The following is a 24,248-nucleotide window of genomic DNA, read 5'->3' as shown; positions in this document are numbered from 1 at the left end:
CTAAGGGGGTTCCTGGTTCAGCTTAGCTCCAGCTCTTTGGGCAGAGCTTGGTAGGAATCTATCCATAGCTGCTATGGGTCCCAGCACAAGTTAACTTGAGCCCACTGACTTTTACCTTTTCCATCTCTAAAATGGGGACAGGAAAACTTAAGTTTGCTATAAAGACTGTGGATCTAGCACAGTCGTCCACCGCAGGGCGGGCATTTCAGTTGCTGACACATGCACGTGATTGTAACACCCCGTGTTATCTCTGATGTTTATACACTATGAAACTGTATTTCCCTCTTTTCTGTTTTAAGTGCTGGAGACTGAAGTCAGGGCCTTGTTGATGCTAAGCTCATGTGCTACCCCTGGACTACGCCCTCAGTGTTAAAGAACTGCATTTCTCTCATTACATTTCTCAGGATGAACCCTGATCTTTGAGCAGCAAATTAGCGTGTATGGAGTACTGTTAGTACCACACTGGGCATGTGGTAAGCATTTAAGACATAGAGTCCATTATCATTTCTGTGTGCCTAACAGTGTGACAACTTGTCCCTCTGTCTTACAGTGGCCCTGACTCCCTCTCCTTCTTCCAATGCTAGGGGCAGGACCCTCCTGAGGGAATGATCTACGATAAGGACCATCTTTGTGGGGTAATGATGATTCATAGTCATATTCAAGTGGGTAGGAGACAGAGGTTTGCTGCAGAGAGAGGCTGAGATGAAGCTAAAAGAGAGAGAGAGATCCATGTGGAGATTGTTGAGAGAACTGAGGAGAAGTGGTCAGAGAACTTTCTGGAGAGGGCCACAGAGCCTGAAGATGGGCCCATTTCCCATACATGGCTGAGGACGTGAGGGAAAGCCAAGGCTAAGGTGAGGGGGCAGCAGGTAAGATTGGGTAAGATGGAAGCATTTACCTCTGGAGGACTTGCGGCGTGGGGAGTCCCCTTTCTGGAGCTTGCTAAAATGGGAAGGACAGATTGTGGGTAATGCTGCCCCCAGCTTCTAAGAGCTGCCCCCACCCAGGCCAGCAGAGGGGGCAGGTTACTACAACACTTGGCCCAGCACAGGGATCTGGCTTTGCTTGCTGAAGGGTTAGACCTTCTGGAAAGAGAGAGCAAGAAGGGTACACTCTGCTGCCTCTGCAGACAGCCACCCCTCCCTGTTAAAGTCTAAATTGCCCTCTAAGACCCAGTTCAAAGGTCTCTTTCCCTGGCACTCACCCACCCCATTCCAGCAGAGGCCTTGGTGCTTTGTGTCCCTAGCCATTTCTACAGCATCCATCACACTGTTCTACAAGGTCTACCTCTCTCCTCTGGAGGGAGAGACAGGCCTGGGCCTTACCCGTCTCTACTGCTTGGCTCTGACATGCAGTGGGTGAGAAGTAGCTACTGAGCTACCCTGACATCTGGCCTGGGAATGCTTGCTTCCTTCCAGTGGCAAGGTGACAGAGGGCTGGTTAGGGTCTGGTAGACCAAGGACACAAATACTTCTTGGAGGGGAAAAGCTCAGGTATTGTGACTGACCATGAAGGATTTAAAGTTTTATAGTGAGGACTTGGTTCCTGAACTCATGGAAAACAACACCATTTGCCTTTAGGCCCCTGCACCCTAACCCCCAGCTACAAGGAGAGTCACATGATCCTAGTGCAGCCACATAAGCTGCAAGGCCTTGCTCGCCTCAGGGTGCTCTTAGCTAATTCAGGTTTATACTATAAACCCTAAACTGCTTCCTGGGATGGGCATCTCTGCTAACAGAGGTCTTTAGGGGTTTGGTCTGTGCCCAAGGTTAGAGGCAAATCCTTGGCACACCAAGGAGCCGAGTCAGGGGTCAGCTCCTTCTACCAAACAATGGCTGAAGCTGCTGTCTCACCTATCCCCAGCCTGGGGCAGCCACCCTGTCTGGGGTGAGAGCTTCCTTGTGACACCTCCAATAGGCCAGCAGAGACCGCATGCCACCCATCCTATTGTCACTCACCCCTTGTACCCACGGGTGCTGCAGAACTTGGGCAGCGCTGAGTCTTTGCTTTGCATCTCGAACCAGAAGCTTAGAGATGAGGTCTTTGGCCTCGTTGGAGATATGAGACCAGTCCTTGTCGGGAAACTCGTATTTGCCTTCCTGGATGCTCTCAAATAGCTTGTTCTAGGCATAGAGAGTTCCTTCTGAGGTCACACTGGCCAGGGGTGGGCAGAATATGCTGCTGCTAATCTGGTCACCCTGCTCCGTCTCTGCTAGAAGTGCTGCTCATGGTTTGAGACCACCACGGATAGAGCCTCCTTCCTAAATCTCCCCTTTCCCTAGTAACAACCATGACCTTGGAAGGCTGAAATGGCTATGCCAGGAGAGGTGATGTGCAAGTAACATCCACGGACTATCATCCCTGGCCCTTGGCAATCTCCTCCCACCATCAGGATGCTACCCCTCTCCTCCCTGCAGTGTGCATGCAGTAGTTTCATGCCCCCACAACTTTGTCTGTGCTTGTCCTAACTACGGTTCTTGTCTCTTCCCCAAGCCAGACACACTAGAGTCTGTTTAGGTCTGCTCTTCTCAACAACTCTCCCCCAGAAATCATTTGCCTGAATGTCCATCTCTATTTTACCTCTGGCTTCCCTACCAGTAGAGGGTGCAAAACCCACTCCCAGATGGGACAGTCCCCTATCCTAAACCTGTTTGTTACCCCACCATCACACCATCACACTGACCCCCAGCTATTCCCAGCGAGGCCCAAGCAGCACTTACCTGGCACACCCTGCATACTTCTCCTCGGTCCCAGCCACAGTCAGCCCCACAGTGACCTACAAAGGGGGGGTAGCCACTCAGCATGATGTAGAGGACCACACCCAGGCTCCACAGGTCACAGCGCTTGTCATAGAAAGTGGCCTCGTCCCTAAAGACCTCCACCACTTCAGGTGCCATGTATTCCGCAGAGCCGCACTGTAGGGTTAGGGCATGGGAAGGGGAGATGGCAAAGCCAGAGGGTGAGTTCATGGATGAGCAGATGGCAAAATGCAGAATGTAATTCAGGCAAGAGGATGGAGGGATGGAGTCACAGACAAAAGTCCCTGGGAAAGCTGTAGATCTCACCAGTACCCCAAGGACACAAGGAGAAACTTCAGCTGAGGTATCCCTATGGCTCACATGGCTGACTCCAAGTTACTGTCTTGTGTTCTTGGGTCTTCCTCCAGTGGCCACAGGTAAGGAGCCCCACCCCATCTCTCTATAAAGCATGGCATGGGTGGGGGATCTGTGCAGATTTTCCTCTATCCTGCAGGGAGTTCTTCACTAGCATAGAGGGAGGAAACCTCAGGGTTTAAAGTTCGGAGGCCATTTGGATCTTGAAGCGTTCTGACGGAATGTCCAGTCTCCCTGCCCTTTAAAAAGGTAAGGTTCAGATGGACAGTGGCATAGCTGTGGCCGTTGGGCCAGGATCCTCCCAGGCCTTGCACAGAAGACTGCCGAGACGAACTAAACACAAGCATCTTGCCTCTCCCGCATTATTTCAGGCTCACCTACTCCTACCCACCTTTCCCCCTACCGCTCCTATCTAATTTGATTAGAAGATGGTGAGTGCTCTCAAGAACAGATAATGTTTTCTGTTACTGGCAATTACAGTTAATGAATTCCAAAACAAGGAAGCCCTATATGTTGGGTGCCAACGTGGAAACATTCCTAATAATGTTGCTTAGAATAAGACACAACATAAGCATATTTAAAGGCAAGTCTTAAAAAAAAAAAGGCTATTAGGAAAATTCACTGATGAAGCATGCAAATCTCAGAAGAATCATCGTAATTACAGCATATTAAGGATGTGGGAGAGATGTCTTCCGGAGAAGCAGCTCCCAACGCTACCATTTGAAATGTGCAGCATGAAGGGGGAGAACAACAGGACAAGTGATCCTCTGTGTGTGTGGCCTGGGACCTCACAGTTTTCCCACAGAGTGTATTATGTACTTTCCTGGGTAGGATGATTGCTCCTAGCCTCTAGGAGGAGGGTGATGCACTGACTTCAGCAGGGATAAGGGACTCATAGGCTCTCTATAGCTTCTATGCAATAGGGCGGGCTGTGCACTGTCTATTTTCATCTGGGACAAGAGATAGGATGTAGTCTGTATTTGTGAAGACAATGGGTTCTTTTTTTTTTTTTTTTGGCAGAGGAGACATACCCCAAATGAAAGCTCCAATGGCAGTTTCATTAGCAACTGGGTGGAGATTGGCTTGAGAGCCAGAGGGTCACTTAAGCCTGAGAGGTGCTATCTGGAATTCCCTCTGTTCAGGGTATCATAGATTTGGATGCTCCACACATACAGTAGCAGGGCACAGGGTGCTAGGCATACATACCGGAGTGGTCAGCTCTGGTGTGGTTATGGGTGTGCAGGAGTTATTCAGTTTTACCCCACTGCCCAAGTCAAAGTCACAGATTTTCACTGGAGACACCTGCAAAGGAAGACAGGATCCAGGGGCTGTCACAAGAAGCTGGAGGTCATGGGGACAGCAGCATGACAGAGGCTTGGCTGTCAATGGCAGCTGCTCTATCTGCCAGGCTGTACTTACTGTCCTTGGGTTAGCTAGGCACCTGAGAACTGACTCCAAGCTCTCCTCTTCCATACACTCTCTTATTTCCTGAGGGACAAGGAACTGAAATAGATGGTGTTAAGATTGCTGTGACCTTATTATGATTTTCTCCTCCCCTCTCTTTTTTCATCTAGCCTCCCTCCTTTCTCTCTTTTCCTACCCATCCTCCATAAACATGGTCTCTCTATATAGTCTGGCTGTCTTAGAACTCACTACATAGACCAGGCTGACCTCAAACTCACAGAGATCCACCTGTGTGTTTTTACTGAGTGCTGGGATTAAAGGCATGAATCACACCTTCCTGTTTTAGCAATTCTTAAATTACAACCTAGTGGCATCCATTCTATATACCATTACCACCATCAGTTTCCAAAATTCTTCCATACCTCCAAGTGGGGACTAAACTCTAGCAATTACTGCCCATTTATGACTCCCAGCTCAGGCAACTCTATCCTACTTCTGTCTTGATTAGTTGGCTTATTTCAGATATTTCACCTAATTGGAATATTTGTATATGTATCCCTTTCAATTAGCATAAATGTTTTCACTGTTGTTGTTTTGAGCAGTGCTGGAAGGGAACCCCAGGCTTTGTGCATGCTAAGGTAGTGTTCTCTCACTGCCTTATCTCCTGTCCTGGAATAAACGTTTTCAAGATTGATGTATGTTATAGCAGGTATCAGAACTTCATTCTCTTTCAGGGCTGAGTAATAACCCTTTGCATGTACAGATCATAGTTTGTTTATCTGTTCTATTGATGGACACAGGGTTGTTTCCACGGTGGCTACTATGAGTGAAGTTGTTATACAGATTGGCACATGAACACCCGTTCCAGTTTCTCTTTTCAATTTTGAGCACATACCCAGGAGAGCTGCTGAGTCATGCAGTGTTTCTACCCTTAGACTTTGGAAGGCCTGCCAAACCATTTCCCATATTTCAAACACCAGCCATGTATGAAGATTCCAACTGTTATCCTCATCCTCATCCTCACTAATCATTTTCTATTAAAATATAGCCATCCTAGTAGGTGTATAGTGGTGCCTGTCACTTTGGTCTGCAGTTCACTAACAACTAAGGGTGCAGAACATCTTTTCATGTGCTTGCTAGCCCTCTGCAGATCTTGGTATGAAGTCAACTTCCTCTAGCCCGTTGACCATTCGAGAATTGAACTGCGGGTCTGTTGTCGAGTTTTAGGAGGCCTTTATATATTTTGAATGTTAAACTTTTATCAGATTTCCAAATATTTTCTCCTATTATTCAAGTTTTCTTTTCTGTTTCTTGATAATGTCTTCTGACATTTAACCTTTCCCAAAATTTAGTTTTTTCAACCATAAAAAGGGGCAATAAGCATGTGTAGTGATATACTATTTATGAGTTATTAAAGCTTAACAGAGGATTCAGAAAAGCAAAGTCAGCCACAAGCCTTGAAGCCAGGCACACACCATTAATCCCATCGGCCAGAAGCTAGGAGGTGGTGGTACACACCTAAGTACAATCCTAGGACTCAGGATTAAGAGATAGATGGATCTCTGAGAGTCCAAGGCCACCCAGATCTACACAAGATTGAATCAGTCTAAAAGAGAATTATAGCTCACACCTTTCATCCCAGGACTCATGAGAGGTCTATACGTCAGTATCAGGATTCAGTAGAGCCACTCTGTCTCCAGCCACACTGAAGGGAGGCAGCAATTTGAGACTTGGTGAGGAGCTTGTGCGTGCATCAGCCCTTTCAGACTAAGCTTGAGGTGACAGCTTGTGTCTGGCTGCTTTGCTTCCCTGATCTTCAGCTTGAACCCCAATATCTATTTCTGGGTCATTTATTCGTGTTACAGGTATGAACCATGGAGAACAAATGAAACAAAGGAATGGAAAACATCTTGTAAGTCACAGGCAGTAATAAGAAGTTCTGAGCACCCTTGGGGCTTTGGGGCCAGGATACCTTAGTGTTTGTCCAGGTTTTTCCATTTGCCATGGAATGACTTTGTGTAAGTTTTTAAAAAAAACCTCTCTGAGAGTTTCCTCACTGATAAAATGAAGATAATAGTAATGTCTACCTTAAGATGTTTTATGAGTACTAAATGAGCATAGATGCCTGGTACAATGTGAATATTTGAAATGTTCACTATAATTATTATTAATGATCAAAATACATCATGAAGGTGCATGCCAGAACCACTGACAGGAAGTCACATTCACAAACTTTTTATTTTTTTTTTTTATTTTTTTGAGACAGAATCTATGTAGCCCTGGTTGTCCTGGAATTCAGTATGTAGACCAGGCTAGCCTTGAACTCACAGGGATCTCCTGTCTCTACCTCCTACATGCTGGGATTAAACGTGTGCATGACCACAACCAGCAGAAGTCACAAAATTTTACTTGAGCTAATACATTGGCATCCCCAGAAAAACTGTGTGTAGTGGACCAACTCACACATTCACGTCCAACTGTCCCTTAGCCATGAGCTAAGGCTTCTGCATTCAGATAAACTGTTCTTGTGTAAGTACATGCATGCACACACACAAAGCTGTGAATGTGGATTACTGGCACTAACAACCTCTACCAACACAGAATTTGTTAAATTCATATACTCTTATGAAAATGCAAATACTAATAGATGGCTGGGTTAAGGTAATGTTTACATAGGATGCACTGTTCAACATAAGCATTGATGTTTTACTATTAATGAGCACCTTTGGAGACAGAAATAGAAACAAACTCTTATCAAGAAGAGTTCCTAATTATTACTTCTAAGAGTGGAGACCATCTGGCATAATACCACACCATAATTGGCATTTATGGGCAGAGACATAGCCATATAAAAGAACATTTTTTCAGTTGTCTCTGACTCATACGACTAGTCAGAAGCACTGGGATAAGAAATATTAATGTTGTGTGAGGCTCACATTATTTTACAGGTTTACAGGCTGAAGCCAATTATACAGATGATAAGATCAAAAAGGCACAAGGACTAACTACTTGGAATTTTTTTGGGGGTGAGGAAGGTGTTGTTTCAGATGGGGTCTTAACTCTGGTAGCTGAGGCTGGCTTTGAACTCATGGTGACTCTCCTGTTTCAGCCTCCTGAGTCCTGGGCCTCAGGTGTAACATTGGGAACATTATATAATGTGGGAACATTATATATTAGGTACAATATTCTCATGTGTTCGTAATAATAAACTGAATTTGGTACTTGGCCAGGGGAATTTCTAACTCCCTGCATTGAGGCAGAGAGTCATTCCTGATCAACATGAACTGTAACATCCCAAACCAGGCCCTAAGTACCTTTTCTGGAGATTCACACAGTATATTTTCTGGCTTCAGATCACGGTGAGCAATGCCTGGAGTGACAAATAACAAAGAAGGGGTTAACACATGCACATAATTATCAAACATTCCACACACAATTAATTTTTTTCCAAATGCTGTTGTTCGCAGATTAATTCCCAATTATGGTACATTAAAAAACCAACGAGCTGCAGGAGGCAGCAGTAACCAGAGACACAAACATAAAGTGCCGTTGAGTCTGCAAGTTCTTTTGAAGTGGAGGCTTTAGAAGTCTGGCAGGGATGAGGAGTGCTAAATGAATCCCAGCCAGCCTACTTTCAACACTACAGAGACAACCTTGGGTTCTTACTGTGCCACCTGACACGGAGCAGAGCAGACACCCCTGCAGATGGCAAGGCTTGGGACAATGGTGCAGAAATAATTAGTGCCTTGTTTGAGAGCGTCTTGGGGGCCTGGATGGCTCTACCTCATTTCTCCTTGTGCAACTGATTTTAGAAAAATATTCCTCCAGTGTGGCTCCTGGAATACCCAGGAGACCAAGTGTTAGCCTACACTTCTCCCAAGGCTTCTGGAAGTTCCTTCTTCCCTGCTTGCCATGGTGTGTCTGTGGCTGCCCTGTCTGCTGTAAAGCTTTGACAGCATGCTGCTCTTCAGAGACAGACACCCCTGCAGAGAGTGGCTGACCCACGATGGGGTTAAATTTTGCTGAAATGGCCAAGAAGGCACCTGGCGGAAAACCATTTTCTAACCATAGAAGGGGACAGAGACAACAAATGAGGCCATGGTGTTTCTGGCAGAGAACACAGAATTTTCCCCTCCTTCCCTCCATAGCACACACAGCACTGAGACACAAGGCTTGGAAGACTGAACAAGAGTCAGACAGCTGCTGCTTCTGAGGACTGGGAAGCAGCTGAAGACACAGGGTGGGGGGGGGGGAGGGAACCTGCCATACTCAAACCCCCTGGAAGGCAGCCTTCCAATTCCCTATAAAAGGCCAAGCCCAGGCTTCTGAAGTCACTTCATAGAGAACAGCTCCAGCAAGCTAAGTAACTTCATCAGTCACCTAATTGAATGAGAACCCAGAGCAACTCAGCCCAGCCTGCACAAATTGAGTCAGGCAACTGCTCACTGCACTAAAAGTGAAGGATATTTTCCATTATGGCAAGTGTTCCCACAGAAGATCACCAGCTGCACACGGAGCCTAACTCTCCAAATAGGCGTCCGTGGTCCATCTGTGCCTCAGCCCCAGAACTCAGGGAGCCAGGCTGTAATAATGGGCCTGCCTGAGTGAACATACCAGCCATCCAGCTGCTCTGGTTCATTTCCCAGAGGTTAAGCTGCAGTATGTCCAGTATTTAAAAGTAGGGAACTTGTTTCAGGGCTGACCCATTCTTGCCCAATTCATCTTTCCAGCATGAAGTTATTTAGAAAACAGCCAAGTTCAGCTGAAAATCGTTTTTCATCCCCTCCAACTTCTAGTCACATGGGCAGCAGGCCAGCTAGATGGTTAAAAGCACTTTGGAACTCCTAAGACACCACTGGCATCTGTTCCCTTTAGTGCATTCTTGTAAATAAATAAATAAATAAAAAATAAAACTGCCCTTACCCCTCCTCCAAGGTATGCTCCTGTGAAAAGCATGACCCAGTTTTGCAATCTACAGAGGCAGCTTGGGGAGCAGTTGTAAATCTTTGTCATGCAGGTGTTACCTGCATGCATCCCGGCTTTCAGAAACAGAACCCCTTCCATTCATCATGCTGCACAAAGTACAGACATCCACTTCTAGGGATTTTCAGCCCAGGTGCAAAGTCAGGGCCCCAGCATGGACACTGGCAGTTTGCAGAACACTTCCAGCCACTGAGGAGCCAGGAGGAGTCAATGAACCTGAACCTCTGCTCACCTGCCACACCTGGATATGATATATGCCTGACATAGACTGGGAGGCATGTATGGCATGCTAAAGCTGGGGCTGAGCACTCACAGCCACATTTGTGCAGGGAGTAGTGTTAACTCACAAACTATTTGTTCCAACTCCATTCCCCCCGACCAAACCAGGCAGAATGTTTTATTTCAAGGAAAGCAATTTTAGGATAAAAACTCTTTATGTCTAGTGGGAGAGGGTAGAAAAAGTAACACTTAACAAAGGACTACTCTGCATGAGAGGACACACACACACACACACACACACACACACACACACACACACACGGCACTGCTATAAACCTTTATTACACATTAATTTGTGTATGTAGCTGTGTGCATCTTCTGTATGTACTGTGTATATATGCATATACATGACAAGAACTGTGCATAATACATGGGTGTAGTTCCTGACATGTGTGCACACATATGTCCACAAGATACACAGAAGATACATAAAACTACATAAATGAATTAATCTAATACATAATACATGTACTGTGTTAACTACCATGGAGGACACTGTTATCTTTCCTAGTCTTTACCATAACACCACAGGGTTACAAGGGGGTTAACTCAGTTTTCTATGGCATTAAAAAAATGTATGTAATAGTCTAACAGACTTATGGACATGCAAAAAGACTTAGTTCATTGAAGAAGTTCTTAAATTATCAGATACACAAGATTACCTATACCTTACCAGGCCAATGTGAAAGAGAAATACAGGTGATATGCTTTAAAAGATGAAAAGGAATGATGCTACAATTCTTACATTCATTTATGAGTTTTATATTACTTGTAAAGAAAGAGTATAAATCATTCTCACAGGGGACCCAAGTGTGGATCCCAGAACCCACAGCGGGCAGCTCATAACTTCCTGGAATCTAGCTCCACGGGGATCTGCTGCCTTTGGCCTCCTTGGGTACCAGTGCTCACTTGCATATTCTACCACACACACGTGCACACTCACAGCACACACATACCACCACCACATGCACGCATGCACATGCACACACCACACACACACATGCACGCACACACGCACACCTCCACATGCATGCACATGCACATGCGTGCGTGTACACACACACACACACAAATTTTTAAAAATCAAATGATTTTAAAGTAGAAAAGAATCATCACCCATATAGAGCAACAGCACACAAATCCACACATGCTTTGGGCAGTGTGAACTCCAGGCTTCTCCTCCCTTCTTTTTTTCCTGGACCTCTATCTTACCACTCCACTATCCCCCACCTTCCACAGTGGAGCCTAGGCGTCATGTCACTTCCCCTTCCTAAGTGAACAGGTTTGAATCTTGAAGTACCAGCAGTGCTACCTGTTAGACAGTCCCTTCCAGGACTGTGACCTCTACCTTGCTACCTAGAAGTTGGCCAGCCCAACCTGCCCACCCAAGGCAAAGGCCTGGATCACCTTTAGTATGCAGGAAGTCAAGGGCTGTGGCAACGTCCTGCACCACTCTGCTGGCTTCCAGCTCATTGAAGTTCTTCCGCTTCTGAATGTGTGCTAGGATGGAGCCTGGGGGCAGAGGGACAAGAAAGAATAGCTTTGTAGGCTCTGGCAAACATAATGTCTAAAAGCACAAGTTTGGGGTAGGGACACAGGGATTTCTTGTTGCTTCATGTCCAGCACCAACTGCAGTGCTGAGCACAGTAGGACCAGCACATTTCTGCTGAACCTGATCGTCACCCTCTATGCCTGTCTGTGAGGAGTTCAGAAGCAGAAGTATATACAAGGTAAAAAGATACTAATGTTACTGGGGTTGATCTGGCTTCTGAAACCAAAAGGAACTAAAAGTGAACACACACAGGGCTGTAGGGGCTTAGAGACATTTCCTCCTCTTCATTTGAATTTGGATTCAGATGAGAACACAGCCCTTCCAATAGGAATTTCCACCCTCCTGGTGTAAGTAAAACCCTGGGGGTAAGGGATGAGAAGGCAGGATTGTTTTTCCTCCCTAAAATTCTCCTTTACATGTCATTATTAATTTTTTTTGGCATTGCTTAACATTTATTGAGCGTTGTACAATCCTCTTTAAACACATTATCTCAACACAAATGCACAAAATGGATAGAACGGTGATTCCTATTTTATTAGTGGGCAACTTCATGTCAGAAATGGTCAAGCAATTTACCTAAGATTACACACTAGCAAGTGGTGGAGCCATGACTTTCACCTAGTAAATTCAGCCTTAGAGCGTGTGCACACTTCCTTTCAGTAGGACTGTGCTGGGGGATAGTCTTGAGGCCACCCACAGTCCTTTTAACCCCATAGTCTGGCTTCACCAGACCTACACCTTAATCGATATGGCTAAAGAGGATTCCAGTTGCACCCAGTATTCATCCTTCCTTCCTTCCTTCCTTCCTTCCTTCCTTCCTTCCTTCCTTCCTTCCTTCCTCCCTCCCTTCCTTCCTTCCTCCCTTCCTTCCTTCCTTCCTTCCATCCTCCTTTCCTCCCTGCCTCCTTTCCTTCCCTTCCCTTCCTTTCCTTTCCTTTTTCCTTCATGTGCAGCACAGGCTGGCTTTAAACTTGTGATCCTGCTGCCTCTACCTTCTTCAGCAAATTGTACTGGTGAGCACCACCACAACAGGCACACCCGTATTCTTAATATGTAAATCATACTCATTACTGGACGCCAGCATTTCTGGGCTGAAGGTGTCATTCCTGGGTCCTAAAAATGGCCAATGTTTATTTATTATGTTTTTTTTTTTTGCCCTACTGAATAAATTTTGTTTCTAAATTTATTTAAAAAGCAAGGCAGAGAATACTATTCTACATACTAATACCAATAGCCAGCACTTATTGAACCCTTTGTGTCTATCAGCATGGTGCTAAGTATTTCACAAGTACTATCTCATTTAGTCTTCAATGTGGCTCTATGAGGTAGGCACTACCAATAGCTCTATTGTACAGATGAGAATACCATTTGGAAAAAGCTAACTGATGTTTCCAAGGTCATGGTGGCTGATAGTGTGACTTAAGTTTAGCTTTGTTAGTTTCTAAAAGCCCCTCCATGTAGTCTTTGACTTAGCTCTGCACATTCCTGTAATTTCACCTTGTGAATGTGTCCTAGGGCTGGGTGAGGAAAGGGGAGGGAATGTATCGTTTTTGCTTTCATTATGTCAGAAGATCAACCTAAATGTGCATTCCAGTGACGACAGTGCAGCAGCAGAAAGGTACCTTCCATCTACCTGAAGAGTGGCATATTCTTGTCCTCCTTTGTATCCTGTCTGTGTTCTGAACAATGGGGCTCTCTTCGTCTGTTTAGCCTTTCTAGACTTCACAATGTAAGCCAAAGCTTCTACTTCATAATTAATTTAGTTAAATAGTGAATGTGTCAAAACAGGGGATTGATAAATTGATCACTAACAGTATCTATATACAACTCCTATTATAATGAAAAGGCATTTATAGACTGCCCACACAGGTGACATTCTAAGCTCTGCAAAATGCTAATTATCATCCTTCCCTCCGGCCTCCCTTCTCCCAAACCAAGGGCAGTTTTTAAGTCCTTCATCCTTTTTATTAGCTTGACTCGTTTTAGAAGTCTCTGGGATTCATGATGGATGATCACCACCCTGGGTCTTAATCCAAAGTCCAAACACATACTCAACGAGATATACCTCCTTGCAATTTCTCAAAGACCAAGTAAAACCGTGTGTCATCTTCAAAGAATTCAATCAGCTCCAAAATGTTCCTTAAATAGAGAAAAGGGGGAGGGGGAGCATTATATGCTAAAGTCCACTAATAAATATCCAATACAGAGGCTGTAGTGGGCAGAATTCAACTTGAAATCAGAACGCTTATTAATGACTCATGTTTGAGAAGCAGCCAATGGTGTTAGCAAGATTCGGGTCACCTTATCTTTCCATAATGTTTAGTCTCTGGTGCTTTTGCCAAGCCTGTGCTGTCAAACCCCAACCCTAAAACCCACTAGGTAGAGTTATAAAAAGTCCTGGTCACATTAAACTGAATAAAATCTGCAGCCGACTGGAAGCAATTGCGGCTAATAACACTGAATAGTAGGTGTGTGTCCTGGAGGCAAGCAGCAAATAATTACTTGCCCTCCCTCTTGCCCATAAATCATGGGGCAGTATTTACATTGCCTGGAGAAAATGGAAACATCTGTCAAATAGACTTGGGGCCTAACGTGGGCACCGCTAGACCCTAACTGCTAAGCGCTGCTTAATGAAACCGCCGAGTTCCTGGCCACCATAGCACTTGTGGTCTTCCCCGGTGAGCACTCCCTGTCTACCCGAGTACTGCAGCGCTCTGCCAACAAGGTCGTCTTGTAGCTCAGCAGGGAAGCCACCAGCCTGGATACTGGAGGTGTTGGGGGCTTTTTTCTTTGGAAGAACGAAATAAACCTAGTCGAGTCTCTAATGCTGAACTAAGAAGCTGCAGGGCTGAAAATAAAAATCTGTCCCTCGTAAAAAAATGCTGACCACTTGGGGAGATAGCAGGCTTTTACTAGTGTGAAGGCGTCCAAATAAGATGGCCAAAATGGCCTAATTTGAAAGAAGATTGTGAAGGCAGTGCCTGGAGTTAAATCAACAGCGGGCCCCCATCCTCCAAGCTTAATGACAAAGCCATCAATACCAGGCCACTGGCTCCCTGCTGACCCTGCCAAGGAAGGGGGGGTGTGAAAATCTTGGAGGTGACCCTGATTTAAAGCCACAGTGGGAGGACCACTCATTTGGAGCTGTGTAACACAGGGCTAAAGGTTACGGTGGCCCAGTTATCAAGCAAAGAGTGCTGGTCCGGCCTTCAGCACTGTAATGGCATCCTACAGCAGTGAACAGTCGTCAGCATTGTGTCTGTGTTAAAGTAGCCTTAAAGATTGCTACCAGGCACAGCTCTGCTGGCCTGCCTTCCATAGGCACTGGAAAAAAAAAAATTAAGCCTCATTTCTTCCTCAAATAGACAATGATTGGAGGTGCTCATTGTCTACCTATGGACTACTGTCATTTCAGTATTTCAGTCAAGGAAAGTTAATTTATTGGAGTTACCATGATGCCTTCTCCCCTCTGGAAAGATGGAGGGAGTTACATGCAACTATGGGCAAGCAGTGGCAGTGACATGCTGGGGTTGGGGACAGTAAAAAGTAACCCCTTCCATGGCCAAGCGCTCCCCAGAAAACCAGCCACCTACACAACACACTCACTTGTTTCCTTGACACTGATAGAGTGTCTCCACTTCACGGAATACCCGACTCCGACTGTGCCCTGCTTGCTTCTCAATGATCTGTCGGAAGAATGAAACCTGTAATGGACACTACCTGACCTCAAGACAGATAGATTCCCCAGCCAGAGCCCCTGGGAGGAGGCAAGGTTAGACACAATCCAAATCTACTCTCCAGCAGGAGTCTGGAGTGGGCTTCAGCCACATGAGGCAACAGGACAATAGCTAGGGCTTCCATGTAGTTGTCTCTGGCTATGTGCAAAGCTGCTGCTCTAGGACTGGAGAGATGGCTCAGTGGTTAACCACAGCACTGGCTGTTCTTCCAGAGGATCCAGGTTCAATTCCCAGTACCCACATGGCAGCTCATAACTGTCTGTAATTCCAGTTCCAGAGCATCTGACACCCTCACACAGACAAATGAGCACATAAAATAAAAATAAGTAAAATATGAAGCTGGGGGCTCCTGGCTGCACATGAAGGGCTGGAGCAACCAGTGAGACAGCGGTTTCTACTGGCTCTTAATTCCAAAGGGCAGGTATGCTGAGATGCAGGAAGGGCAAGGATGAGGGCGGACAGGGTGGACAGGAAGCAAAGACTTCCCACTCAGAAACCACTGCGCAACTCCTATAGATCGAAGACAAATACTTCCTCTTCAGATAACTTTACTTTCTGGCAGGTTCTGTGTAAGTAATTTAGACATTCTGTGTTGGTCAACCATGACAACAATGCAAAAAAGATGAGGAAGGTGTACGTCTTCTCTCTACTCCCAGTCCTCTCTCTAGCCCACACTTGCACCCAGCCTAGACAGCATCCTTCAGCAGCAAGAGGCTTCACTTCTCCTCCCACACTGCGGGCAGCCCCTGCTACATGGCTCCACTTGGAGCTGCTCGGCAAGTGCTGACTGCAGAAACACAGGAGCCCACTCAGCAGTGGTTTGTGTGGGATCAAGCTGACTCTGAAAAGGCCTCTGCAGCCATCCAGAGCCCTGGAGCACTGTAAACAGAGCCTGTAGGGAGAGCTAGTCATAGCTCAGAAGGAACATCTTGCCCCTTCCTTCTAGCTGCTTGGCATGTTTTAAAAGATTTTACTATGATGTAGCATAAGCACATGTATTCAACTGTAATGTGGAGATTAGTCACACCTGTTAGGAACTCACTCCAGACTCATCTTTTGAACTATCAGCAAGGTGCAGTGCTGTGGAACAAAAACTATGTTCCTCTGACTATTCAGCTGCATTCATTAAGCAGGGATGGTCAAAGTTATCGACAACTCTCCGGCAGACAGGCTTTCCAGCAACAGGTGACTTCTCTCTGAGGAGATAACCAATGGGTTCTGACCACTAGCCCAGGAGAGGAACACGGATAACTACTTTGAGTTAGTGGCAGTGTGCATCAGATTGCTGGGATATTCCATCCCAGCTCTGCAGTCACTGGGTGGATGCTTAGAGGTAAAGCAGTAGTAAGCCGTGTCTTGGGGAGTCATGTTGGGAGATCTAGCTTGTCTTAGGTTGCATAAAGCTTCTAGAGGAACATGGATCAGAGTGCTATGTTTTCCTCCTGCGACTCACCCTGGAAGAAACAGACCTGTTGTCCACCCATTCACCCACCTATCCATTCACTCACCTATCCCCATCCATCCACTCATCCATCAGCTTTTTCTCCCCTATAGCTCTGGCTGACCTGGAGTTCACTATGTACACCAGAATGGTCTGAAACTCAGATTTGCCTGTCTTGGCCTCCCAAGTGCTGAGATTAAAAGTGTGTGCCACTGCACTGGGTTCCATTCAATTTAACATTTACGAACGTGTATGTATGCTTTAATCACTTTTAGGCGTATTAAAAATTCTTTTTAATTTATAGCAACTTGTTTACAAAGAGGAACAGAAGTAGCTATTTTGATATATTTGGAATGATACTCCAGCCAGAAGGTTTAGTAGAGATCCTCTTCATAATCATAATCCACAGCTGGTCTTGAGAGTTGGTTGGAAGAGATGCTTCTTTGGATCCAGTTCAGCAGGGTTGCCCCGAAGGAGGCAGTGCTTAGACCTGATGGCTCAGCTGGCTGATCTGAAATAAGCTTAACTGACATGCCTCCCTAGCTTCAGTAAGCCTCTCCATAGAGCTCAGTGGTCCTCAAACAGTCGGTCTCAGAATCACTGGGGCACTTTTGCAAAGATGTAGCTCCAGGCTCTCTCCTACACTGAGAAACCTGGCTCTTTGTGCTGTTAGCTCACTGGCTGATCCCTGCCCGCTGCAGTTTAAATCTGCCCTCCATCAGGGTTTTCAGACTGTCCTGAGGATCACACTCACCTGGATGGAGATATGCACAGTGCTGGGCCAAGCCTAATTTCTAATGCATTTCTCACACTCTCCAGGGACACTGGTGCTGCTGGCCCAGGGACCCTACTTTGAGAACCGCAGCTCTGTCTCTCTCCTTTCAGTAGCCAAATGGTTTGAAAGTGAGACATACAGCCAATTAAAGGCAGCACAGAGGCTAAGTCCACATCTCCTGCCTCAAAGCCAAGTGCCCTGTCACTTCAGGTCTTAGTCCTCACCGTCATGACATTGGTCATCACTTGTACTTTGTGGTTTATCAAGTATGTCTACCAGTTCATTTTCACCTTCATAATCAGGTCACCAGATTCTGAGGACAGGAACTGTCACTTTCATTTAGACATAGAAACCAGGGCTTAAGGAGGTTCAGTGAGTTGCTCAAAGTCAAGTACGTTTGTTAAAAATGATTCATGCAGAGCTTCTACTTCCAAAGCTTACGTTGCTTATTGCAGTAATCAGAAACAGCCTATGTGGATGTAAATATACTGCACCTATTAATTTACTCAATCCCCATAATCCTATGTAAGTTCTATTATTTACACCCATTTTGCAGAAAAGGAAACTGAAGGACAGAAGGTTGACTAACTTGTCCAAGTTTACAAAATAGTTAGTAGAAAAGCCCAGATGTGAGTCCAGGGAATGTAGGTATGTTCCCTCCATTCTGTCCTGAGCAACCATGTTGCATAATACACAATTTATTTGGTTTGGGTCAAGCTAGGAATGACAATTTGCAAAGTAGAGGTGGGGACCCAGTGGCACACTCACTTTGACAGCATATTCTTTGCCAGTCTGCAGGCTCACAGCACCCTGGACTTTGGCATAGGCTCCCTCTCCCAGCAACTCAGAGGTCAGCTTGTACACATCTAGAGGGGAAACAGGAAAGAAGAATACCAGGTCAGTCACCCCACTGCAAGCCATGACAGGAAGAGCTTCTCCAGCCTGCTCACCCAGGCAGAAGAGGCCATGGTGCCTCTGCAGGCTCAGTGGCAAGGACCTCCTAGCTTTTCCAGACAGCTTGCAACTCTCAACAAGACTCAGCAGACAACTGTTCCTCATTTTAGAGACAAGGTCAGAGGAGGGTTTTCAATTCAGAACCTACTTTCTGGGCATCTACTGTGTCAGGTAACATAAAAGGGACAGAGTGAGAACAGAATCCAGTCCTTCCCCTCTCAGGGTTGAGTCCAGTAGGGAAGACAGACATACACAGCCGCCCAGAGTAACCCAGGCCCTGGTGAGTAACAGAGGGACAGCACAGCAAGGATGAGGAGTAGGGAGAGTAAGCCTGGAAGTGAGTGGGGAAACTCACAGGGCAATCCAGGGATCTCTGAAGAAGGCTATTATTTGAATGAACAGCATTCACTCACTTACTCATTTGCCAAACACCTACTATGTGCCAAGCTTTGTGCTAGTCATGGGGGATGTGAAGGGAATAACAACAACTGTTTTATACAAGCAAAAGTGGAGGTCACCGGAGGAGCCTCAGAGGTCTCTGAAAGTCACCCACAGGAAATGGAGAGACAGAGCAGGGTGCAAACAATGCCTTGAGGGTTCAGGTCAGAGTGGTCATAGTAGAGTAGCAACAGACTGGAACAGACAGGCTGAAGAGTGTTCAGAGTACCTGCCCAAGCTCACAAACAACAATGTTCTCTGAGCTTCTTCCAGAGGAAGCTGCGGCTCTACCACAACCCTTGCTGAACCCACCTCATCCTCCCTTGCTCCCTTCCTCGGCCCTTCTCTTGAGGCAACCCAGTCTTTAAACCCATAGCCTGAGAGGAAGACTTAATCAACCTCAGGAGATTTTATCACGCTTAGTCATGAGATGTCTGTGCTCACATCAACTAACCCTGAGCGACAGGAAACCCTTCTGTGTTCAATAAACAAACAAAAGACCTGCTGATCTGTGAGTCTTCTAAAACCCCAGGGACTTTTCTATCCCCTCTGCCCAACACACACACACACAAACACACAGCAGATGTGATGGCACAAACTTTTAATCCCAGCACTTGGGAGGTAAAGGCAGATAGATCTCCATGAGTTCAAGGTCAGCCTGGTCTACATAGTGACTTCCAGGACAGTGAGAGCTATATAGGCAGACCCTGGCTCAGAAAAACAAAAACAAACAAACAAAAACAAAAAACAAAAAACCCCCATAAATCTCTATATTAAGTACTTTCTTGGTTCCATTACAGTCTGGTCTTGCAGCTGTCTATATGAATGGATGGTATACTGTTGACTACTACTTGTAGTTGATTTAAATGGCAGGGTTCTCTCTCAGAGCATCCTTCCGTAATGGCCTGTTACACACCCCAGGATGTTAGGTGATTAAAGTATTCCCAATTTAGACAGGGTTTGTTATCAGAACGTTCTACAAACTATCAATTTGCTGGTATGTATGCAAGGCTAGGAAGAGAACTCATGAGGGGAAGCTACTTCAAGTCACACAGTGAAAAACCACATAAAGGGATATGCTATTCCTAAAAGTGACTGCTGATCTTCTGACCACTTAGGAGAAACACCCAGCGATTCACATCTTCTCATCTAATGCTCAGAGATAGTCCTGGCAGCCCCCAGCCTAGTGCCTTGAGCCTGGTCATCGAAAATGTCTGATGATGCAACATCATGTCCCCTGGATGCAATGAATTCTCAGAAGGAGCCAAGCACATGCAGCACAAGTCACTGCAGCCTCTGCAGGCCAGTTCCCCACTTAGAGAAGACTGCAGTGTCACTGCAGCTGTGGCCTCAGCGCTTCCCCTTCATCTTTTCTGGTTCTTCTGCCTCCCAGCCTTCCAGGAACCACAAGGAGGTGGCTCACATCTGCTCCCACAGGCTGGTTTTCCTGCCGTGGAGGTGATGCTCACACCACTCAGAGGAGGCCACGCCTAAGGGTTTGAGCCCATCCTTTCTCCCTCTTGATCATTTCTCACTCATCTGGCTTATTAATCACAGGGACGGCCTAGCTCTAAGGTGAGGTGTCCTGGAATTTGGTCCTGTGGATAGCAGAGATGCTCCTCCCCTCCTGCAGCATTTAGGCCCAGACCAACCTTCAAACTTTCCTGGCAGAGAGTCAGTGGCCCGGGTCTTACGTTTCTTCTTCCTCCTCTTGTCACTATCCATGATGGGAAGGGGCTCACTGCTGCCCATCTCTGGGAGACAAGAGGGAACATAAGGAAAATTGCATTGTACCGATCAAGCAGTGAGTTTACCCAGAAGGAGAAAACAGAGAGACCCAGGAGCTTTATACTGATGGTTTTAAATATCTGTGAGGGATATTGATTTGTTTTGACCCAGAAGGCAAAACTAAAGGCAAAACCATTATAGGAGATCATTAACTGTGGGAAGGGACTCAGACAGGCAGCTAGATTAGGAGAGGCAACCAGAAGCCTGCATTTGCCAAGCTCATTAGCACATGGATTTAGATCTGCCACCAGCTAAACCAGAGTCCCCCAAACAACAAACAATCTACAAGCAGGGCCCACCTGTGATCATGAGAAAGGGAGCGTCCCTGGGGCTAGGAGCTAGATAAGGAAGGGGCCAGGAATAGAACGGGATGGTAAAATCAGAAGCCGAGCAATATTTGCATGGCTATTCACTGGGGGCTGTGAAAGGCCTCTATAGAGCCTGCCTTATCCTCAAAGACGACAAGAGGGTAGGGGGCTGGGCTGAGAATATCCTCCAATTCCTTCACTCCAGGAGCACAGATCCAGTGCCACATCATCCTCTACTTTCCTGGTCCTTCCTGAAAGAGTGCAGGGAGGCCTGCAGCTGACAAGTCTAAGACAGGCTGTTGGATGAGGTCACTTATTGTGAAAACATCATTATCTCTCCCTGGCAGGCACCTGGCTCCCATGCTGGCGGACACAGACAGGGGACATACTGGGCAGGAAGGGTCAGGACAGAACGAAGCAGCAGGAGCAGGAAACAGAAAAGGAGAGCCAATCACAGTTTTGTTTCTAGGCCAGTCTAGTAGGGGCCTTCCCCTGCTAAAGATAAATTACTTATAGAACATGTCATGCCCCTGATCCAGAGTAGAGCCTTAATACTCTTTGCCTGCAGTTAGAAATAATAAGATTTCTCTGAAGTCTCTGGGTCTAAATCCCCACCAGGGTGATTAAGCCTCTACATCCTTCTAAAATAGAGGCACCCGAGAGCTGATGGGCAGAGGATGTGAGAGACTTTTACACCAAACTTCAATAAACATAGGCTCTGAGGGTTGTTTTCCTGAGAAGTTCAAAATGGAATCTGGCTCTTTGCTCACTGAGGGGAAGGCCCACTCCCTCCTCCAAGGATCCCATGGAAGATTGCTTAGTGCCACTACCCAAATACATGCTGCTCATAGAGGCCAGCACTTGGTGGCTGTTAGCAGGAAGCATTCAGAATGACACTTTCAACACTACAATCCAGAAAGCACAGTTAAGCAGCCGAGCATCTGACTGCTCTTCTAGATGCAACCCCCCTTCCATTTTAGGGAACTGGTAACAGCAGGTTTTCAATTACACTCCAGAATAGAGAACGAACAAACAAACAAACAAACAAACAAACAAACAAACCACGGATAAAAAGAATTCAGAGTGTCTAAAAATGCTACTCCTGCCAACAGCTTCAAGCACACGTTCCACCTGGGGCCAACAATGCCCTATGACTCTCAGAGGATTAAATACTGCTGCTGAAGTAGCCACACTCATAAGGTAAATTACAAGGAAAATACCATCCAGATGCATTTACAGGACATTGTGAGACATTCCTTGGAAATGAAGCACAGGTCATTCATCGTTGAAGGACTGGAGGAGGGGGATGGGACGGGGCTGGACGGTACTGGACTGGACGACTGTCCCTTTGGTGTACAATCTAGTGTCAACGCTTGTCCCAACTATTTTCTCACCAGTGCTGCAAACCCAGAGTGGAGTGAACAGACTGTGCTTTCAGCTCCTGTACCCTCCCCTGGCCACATTCCGATTAGTGGCCTGTGGACAAACCAAACAGCCAACGGGCGGGCAGTGTGGAGAATAGCAGGAGAGCTGGCGGCATTGTGACTCACAGGGGACTCTCAGACATACTTACAGCTCTAGATAGAAAACCCTGTTAGCAGCAATTTATATGTGCTCTTTACCACAGCAGGACCGTGGGGCCTCCGGTGGAAGCAGCGTACCCCTGGGCAGAGCCACACACTCAATATTAGATTTTATGGCTTCACACACAAAGACAGAGTACCTGGTCTATTCTGCATGGATCTCAATGGAAGAAGGTACGCCAGAATGGACAAACGGCTAAGGTTTTCCTTGCAAACAGAACTTGTTGAGGGACAGTTGTTTTTTGAAACTAGGAAGGAAACGTAGGAAAGCAGTGAAATGGAAGAAACGTGCAGAACTTCCTGCATTTTCATAGCAAGAATTATGGGGTGGGAGAGGTTACTGCGAATGAGGTGGGTCACACTCTAGTTTTATCACAGATACCTTAATTCAGTATGTCCCAGCTATTGGACAAATGCACCCTCAGGGAAGCCCCACAATCACTGCACCTTGACCTCCCCGATTCCCCTGGTGTACGAATTCTTCCTGGCCATCCAAGCCAGCTCAAAAGTCCTTATCCCACACAGCTCTCCAATAACTCCAGATGAGTTATGGTGTGTGCAATCAATCACTCTGGAAGTCAGGCATGAGACAAATGGGATTGTACTGTATAAAACTAGTGGCTGGTATTCCAGCCTCTGTTCCCAAGTCTCCAAGAGAAGCTCCACTAAAACTGATTTTCTTGATCATCCCCGGTGTTCCTACGGTCTCCTATGCACCTCTGTCTCTTCTATAAGTCACAGTACAGCATCAGATGAACGCCATCCATCACAAACATCACTGAAATGGAAATAGTGTATGGCACATATGAGGCATGGCACACAGACCCCTTAGGTGCCCACTGCACATTCTGAAAGAAATGAGGGTATGCATGTGCCTTGCAGATGATGCAGGGAAAGGGTGGTCTGGGCTATGAGCCCTATAGACTCTACCACACTCCCTCTCCAAAAAGGTCTCAGACACAAAAGCTCTTTAACTTGTTTTCTAGAAGCCTGGTCCTCTTTTAGATGAGGTGATGTGAGGGGTTGGTTATAAATAGTTAATGACTACAACCAAGCCCTTTTTAAAGGTAAAAAAAGAGAATATGGTATAGATATAAATACTTTGTTTTAAAATGAATTTTCATTTATTGATACAATTTAAGGTCAATTTTGTGATATGTATATTTCTCCTCTTGTTTAGGCATTGTGTTTATATAGCTCATTTAGGGATGTAATGTATAATTTAGTACAGATTTTAGATAACTATTCATAATAGTCAAAACTTATTGTTAAGTTAGTTAGAATTTTTAGATATACAGACATGCATTTAAGATAAATAGACATTCTTCAAATCTTTCATAGACCTACAGAATATGGCATTTAAAATGGTTTAGGGTTTTTCTTGACAATGAGACATAACTACTCCTGACAACACCACCTACACCAAAAAGAAAAAAGAAAAATGAACATTAAAGAAATGCATTATGAAGTTTACTTCTAATATGAAAAGACAAGCCATTAGACAAGATACTGCTCTTGTCTGGACTGTTTAACTTTATACTGTATAAACTGGACATGCAGGACCCACAGAAAAGTGACTACTGATTCAAGATGGACATTACTACAGAGTTCCTGCTTCATGGAAGAGTCGGCCAGACAGTTTACAGGACACAGAGAAAAGTGACTAACAAACTGCCAATACAAAAAGACAGTTTAAGGTTTCCTACTTTACTGAAGAGTCTACTAGATACACTATGGCCTATGGGCTAAAGATGAAAAATTACAAAAGAACTTCAGATGACTGACAAGGCAAGATGTCTCTGTCATTTCTAGAGTTTATATACTATCCTTCTGTGGTCTTTAAAGGAGTTGAAGACAGATAGTTATGGTTATAGTTTTCCTTAGTTAGGTTTA

The 24,248-nt window shown here is 45.7% G+C and overlaps 1 protein-coding gene across 8 annotated transcripts in view; it reads right to left on the bottom strand.

Annotated features, from left to right (window-relative positions):
• Mknk1 (MAPK interacting serine/threonine kinase 1) overlaps nucleotides 1-24,248 on the bottom strand; it is a 39,251-nt gene that overhangs the window by 1,904 nt on the left and 13,099 nt on the right. For 2 of the 8 annotated variants that reach the window (XM_051188493.1, XM_051188496.1), the window contains 10 exons: nucleotides 20,329-20,430; nucleotides 18,053-18,150; nucleotides 14,938-15,017; nucleotides 13,397-13,470; nucleotides 11,187-11,291; nucleotides 7,832-7,887; nucleotides 4,320-4,415; nucleotides 2,721-2,915; nucleotides 1,959-2,123; nucleotides 899-942 (listed from right to left, as the gene is read on the bottom strand). In XM_051188493.1, the coding sequence (XP_051044450.1) occupies nucleotides 899-942; nucleotides 1,959-2,123; nucleotides 2,721-2,915; nucleotides 4,320-4,415; nucleotides 7,832-7,887; nucleotides 11,187-11,291; nucleotides 13,397-13,470; nucleotides 14,938-15,017; nucleotides 18,053-18,150; nucleotides 20,329-20,430 (1,015 nt within the window). Of the gene's footprint in view, nucleotides 1-898; nucleotides 943-1,958; nucleotides 2,124-2,720; nucleotides 2,916-4,319; nucleotides 4,416-7,831; nucleotides 7,888-11,186; nucleotides 11,292-13,396; nucleotides 13,471-14,937; nucleotides 15,018-18,052; nucleotides 18,151-20,328; nucleotides 20,431-22,495; nucleotides 23,290-23,330; nucleotides 23,376-24,248 lie in introns of those variants that run through there. The other 6 variants (XM_051188494.1, XM_051188500.1, XM_051188492.1 and 3 more) reach the window with 6 other exon arrangements.

Source organism: Phodopus roborovskii, unplaced genomic scaffold, assembly GCF_943737965.1.
Source record: "Phodopus roborovskii unplaced genomic scaffold, PHOROB, whole genome shotgun sequence".
Taxonomy (NCBI): domain Eukaryota; kingdom Metazoa; phylum Chordata; class Mammalia; order Rodentia; family Cricetidae; genus Phodopus; species Phodopus roborovskii.
The sequence above is the reverse complement of the archived record's forward strand: the minus strand, read 5'-3'. Positions and strand labels throughout refer to the sequence as shown.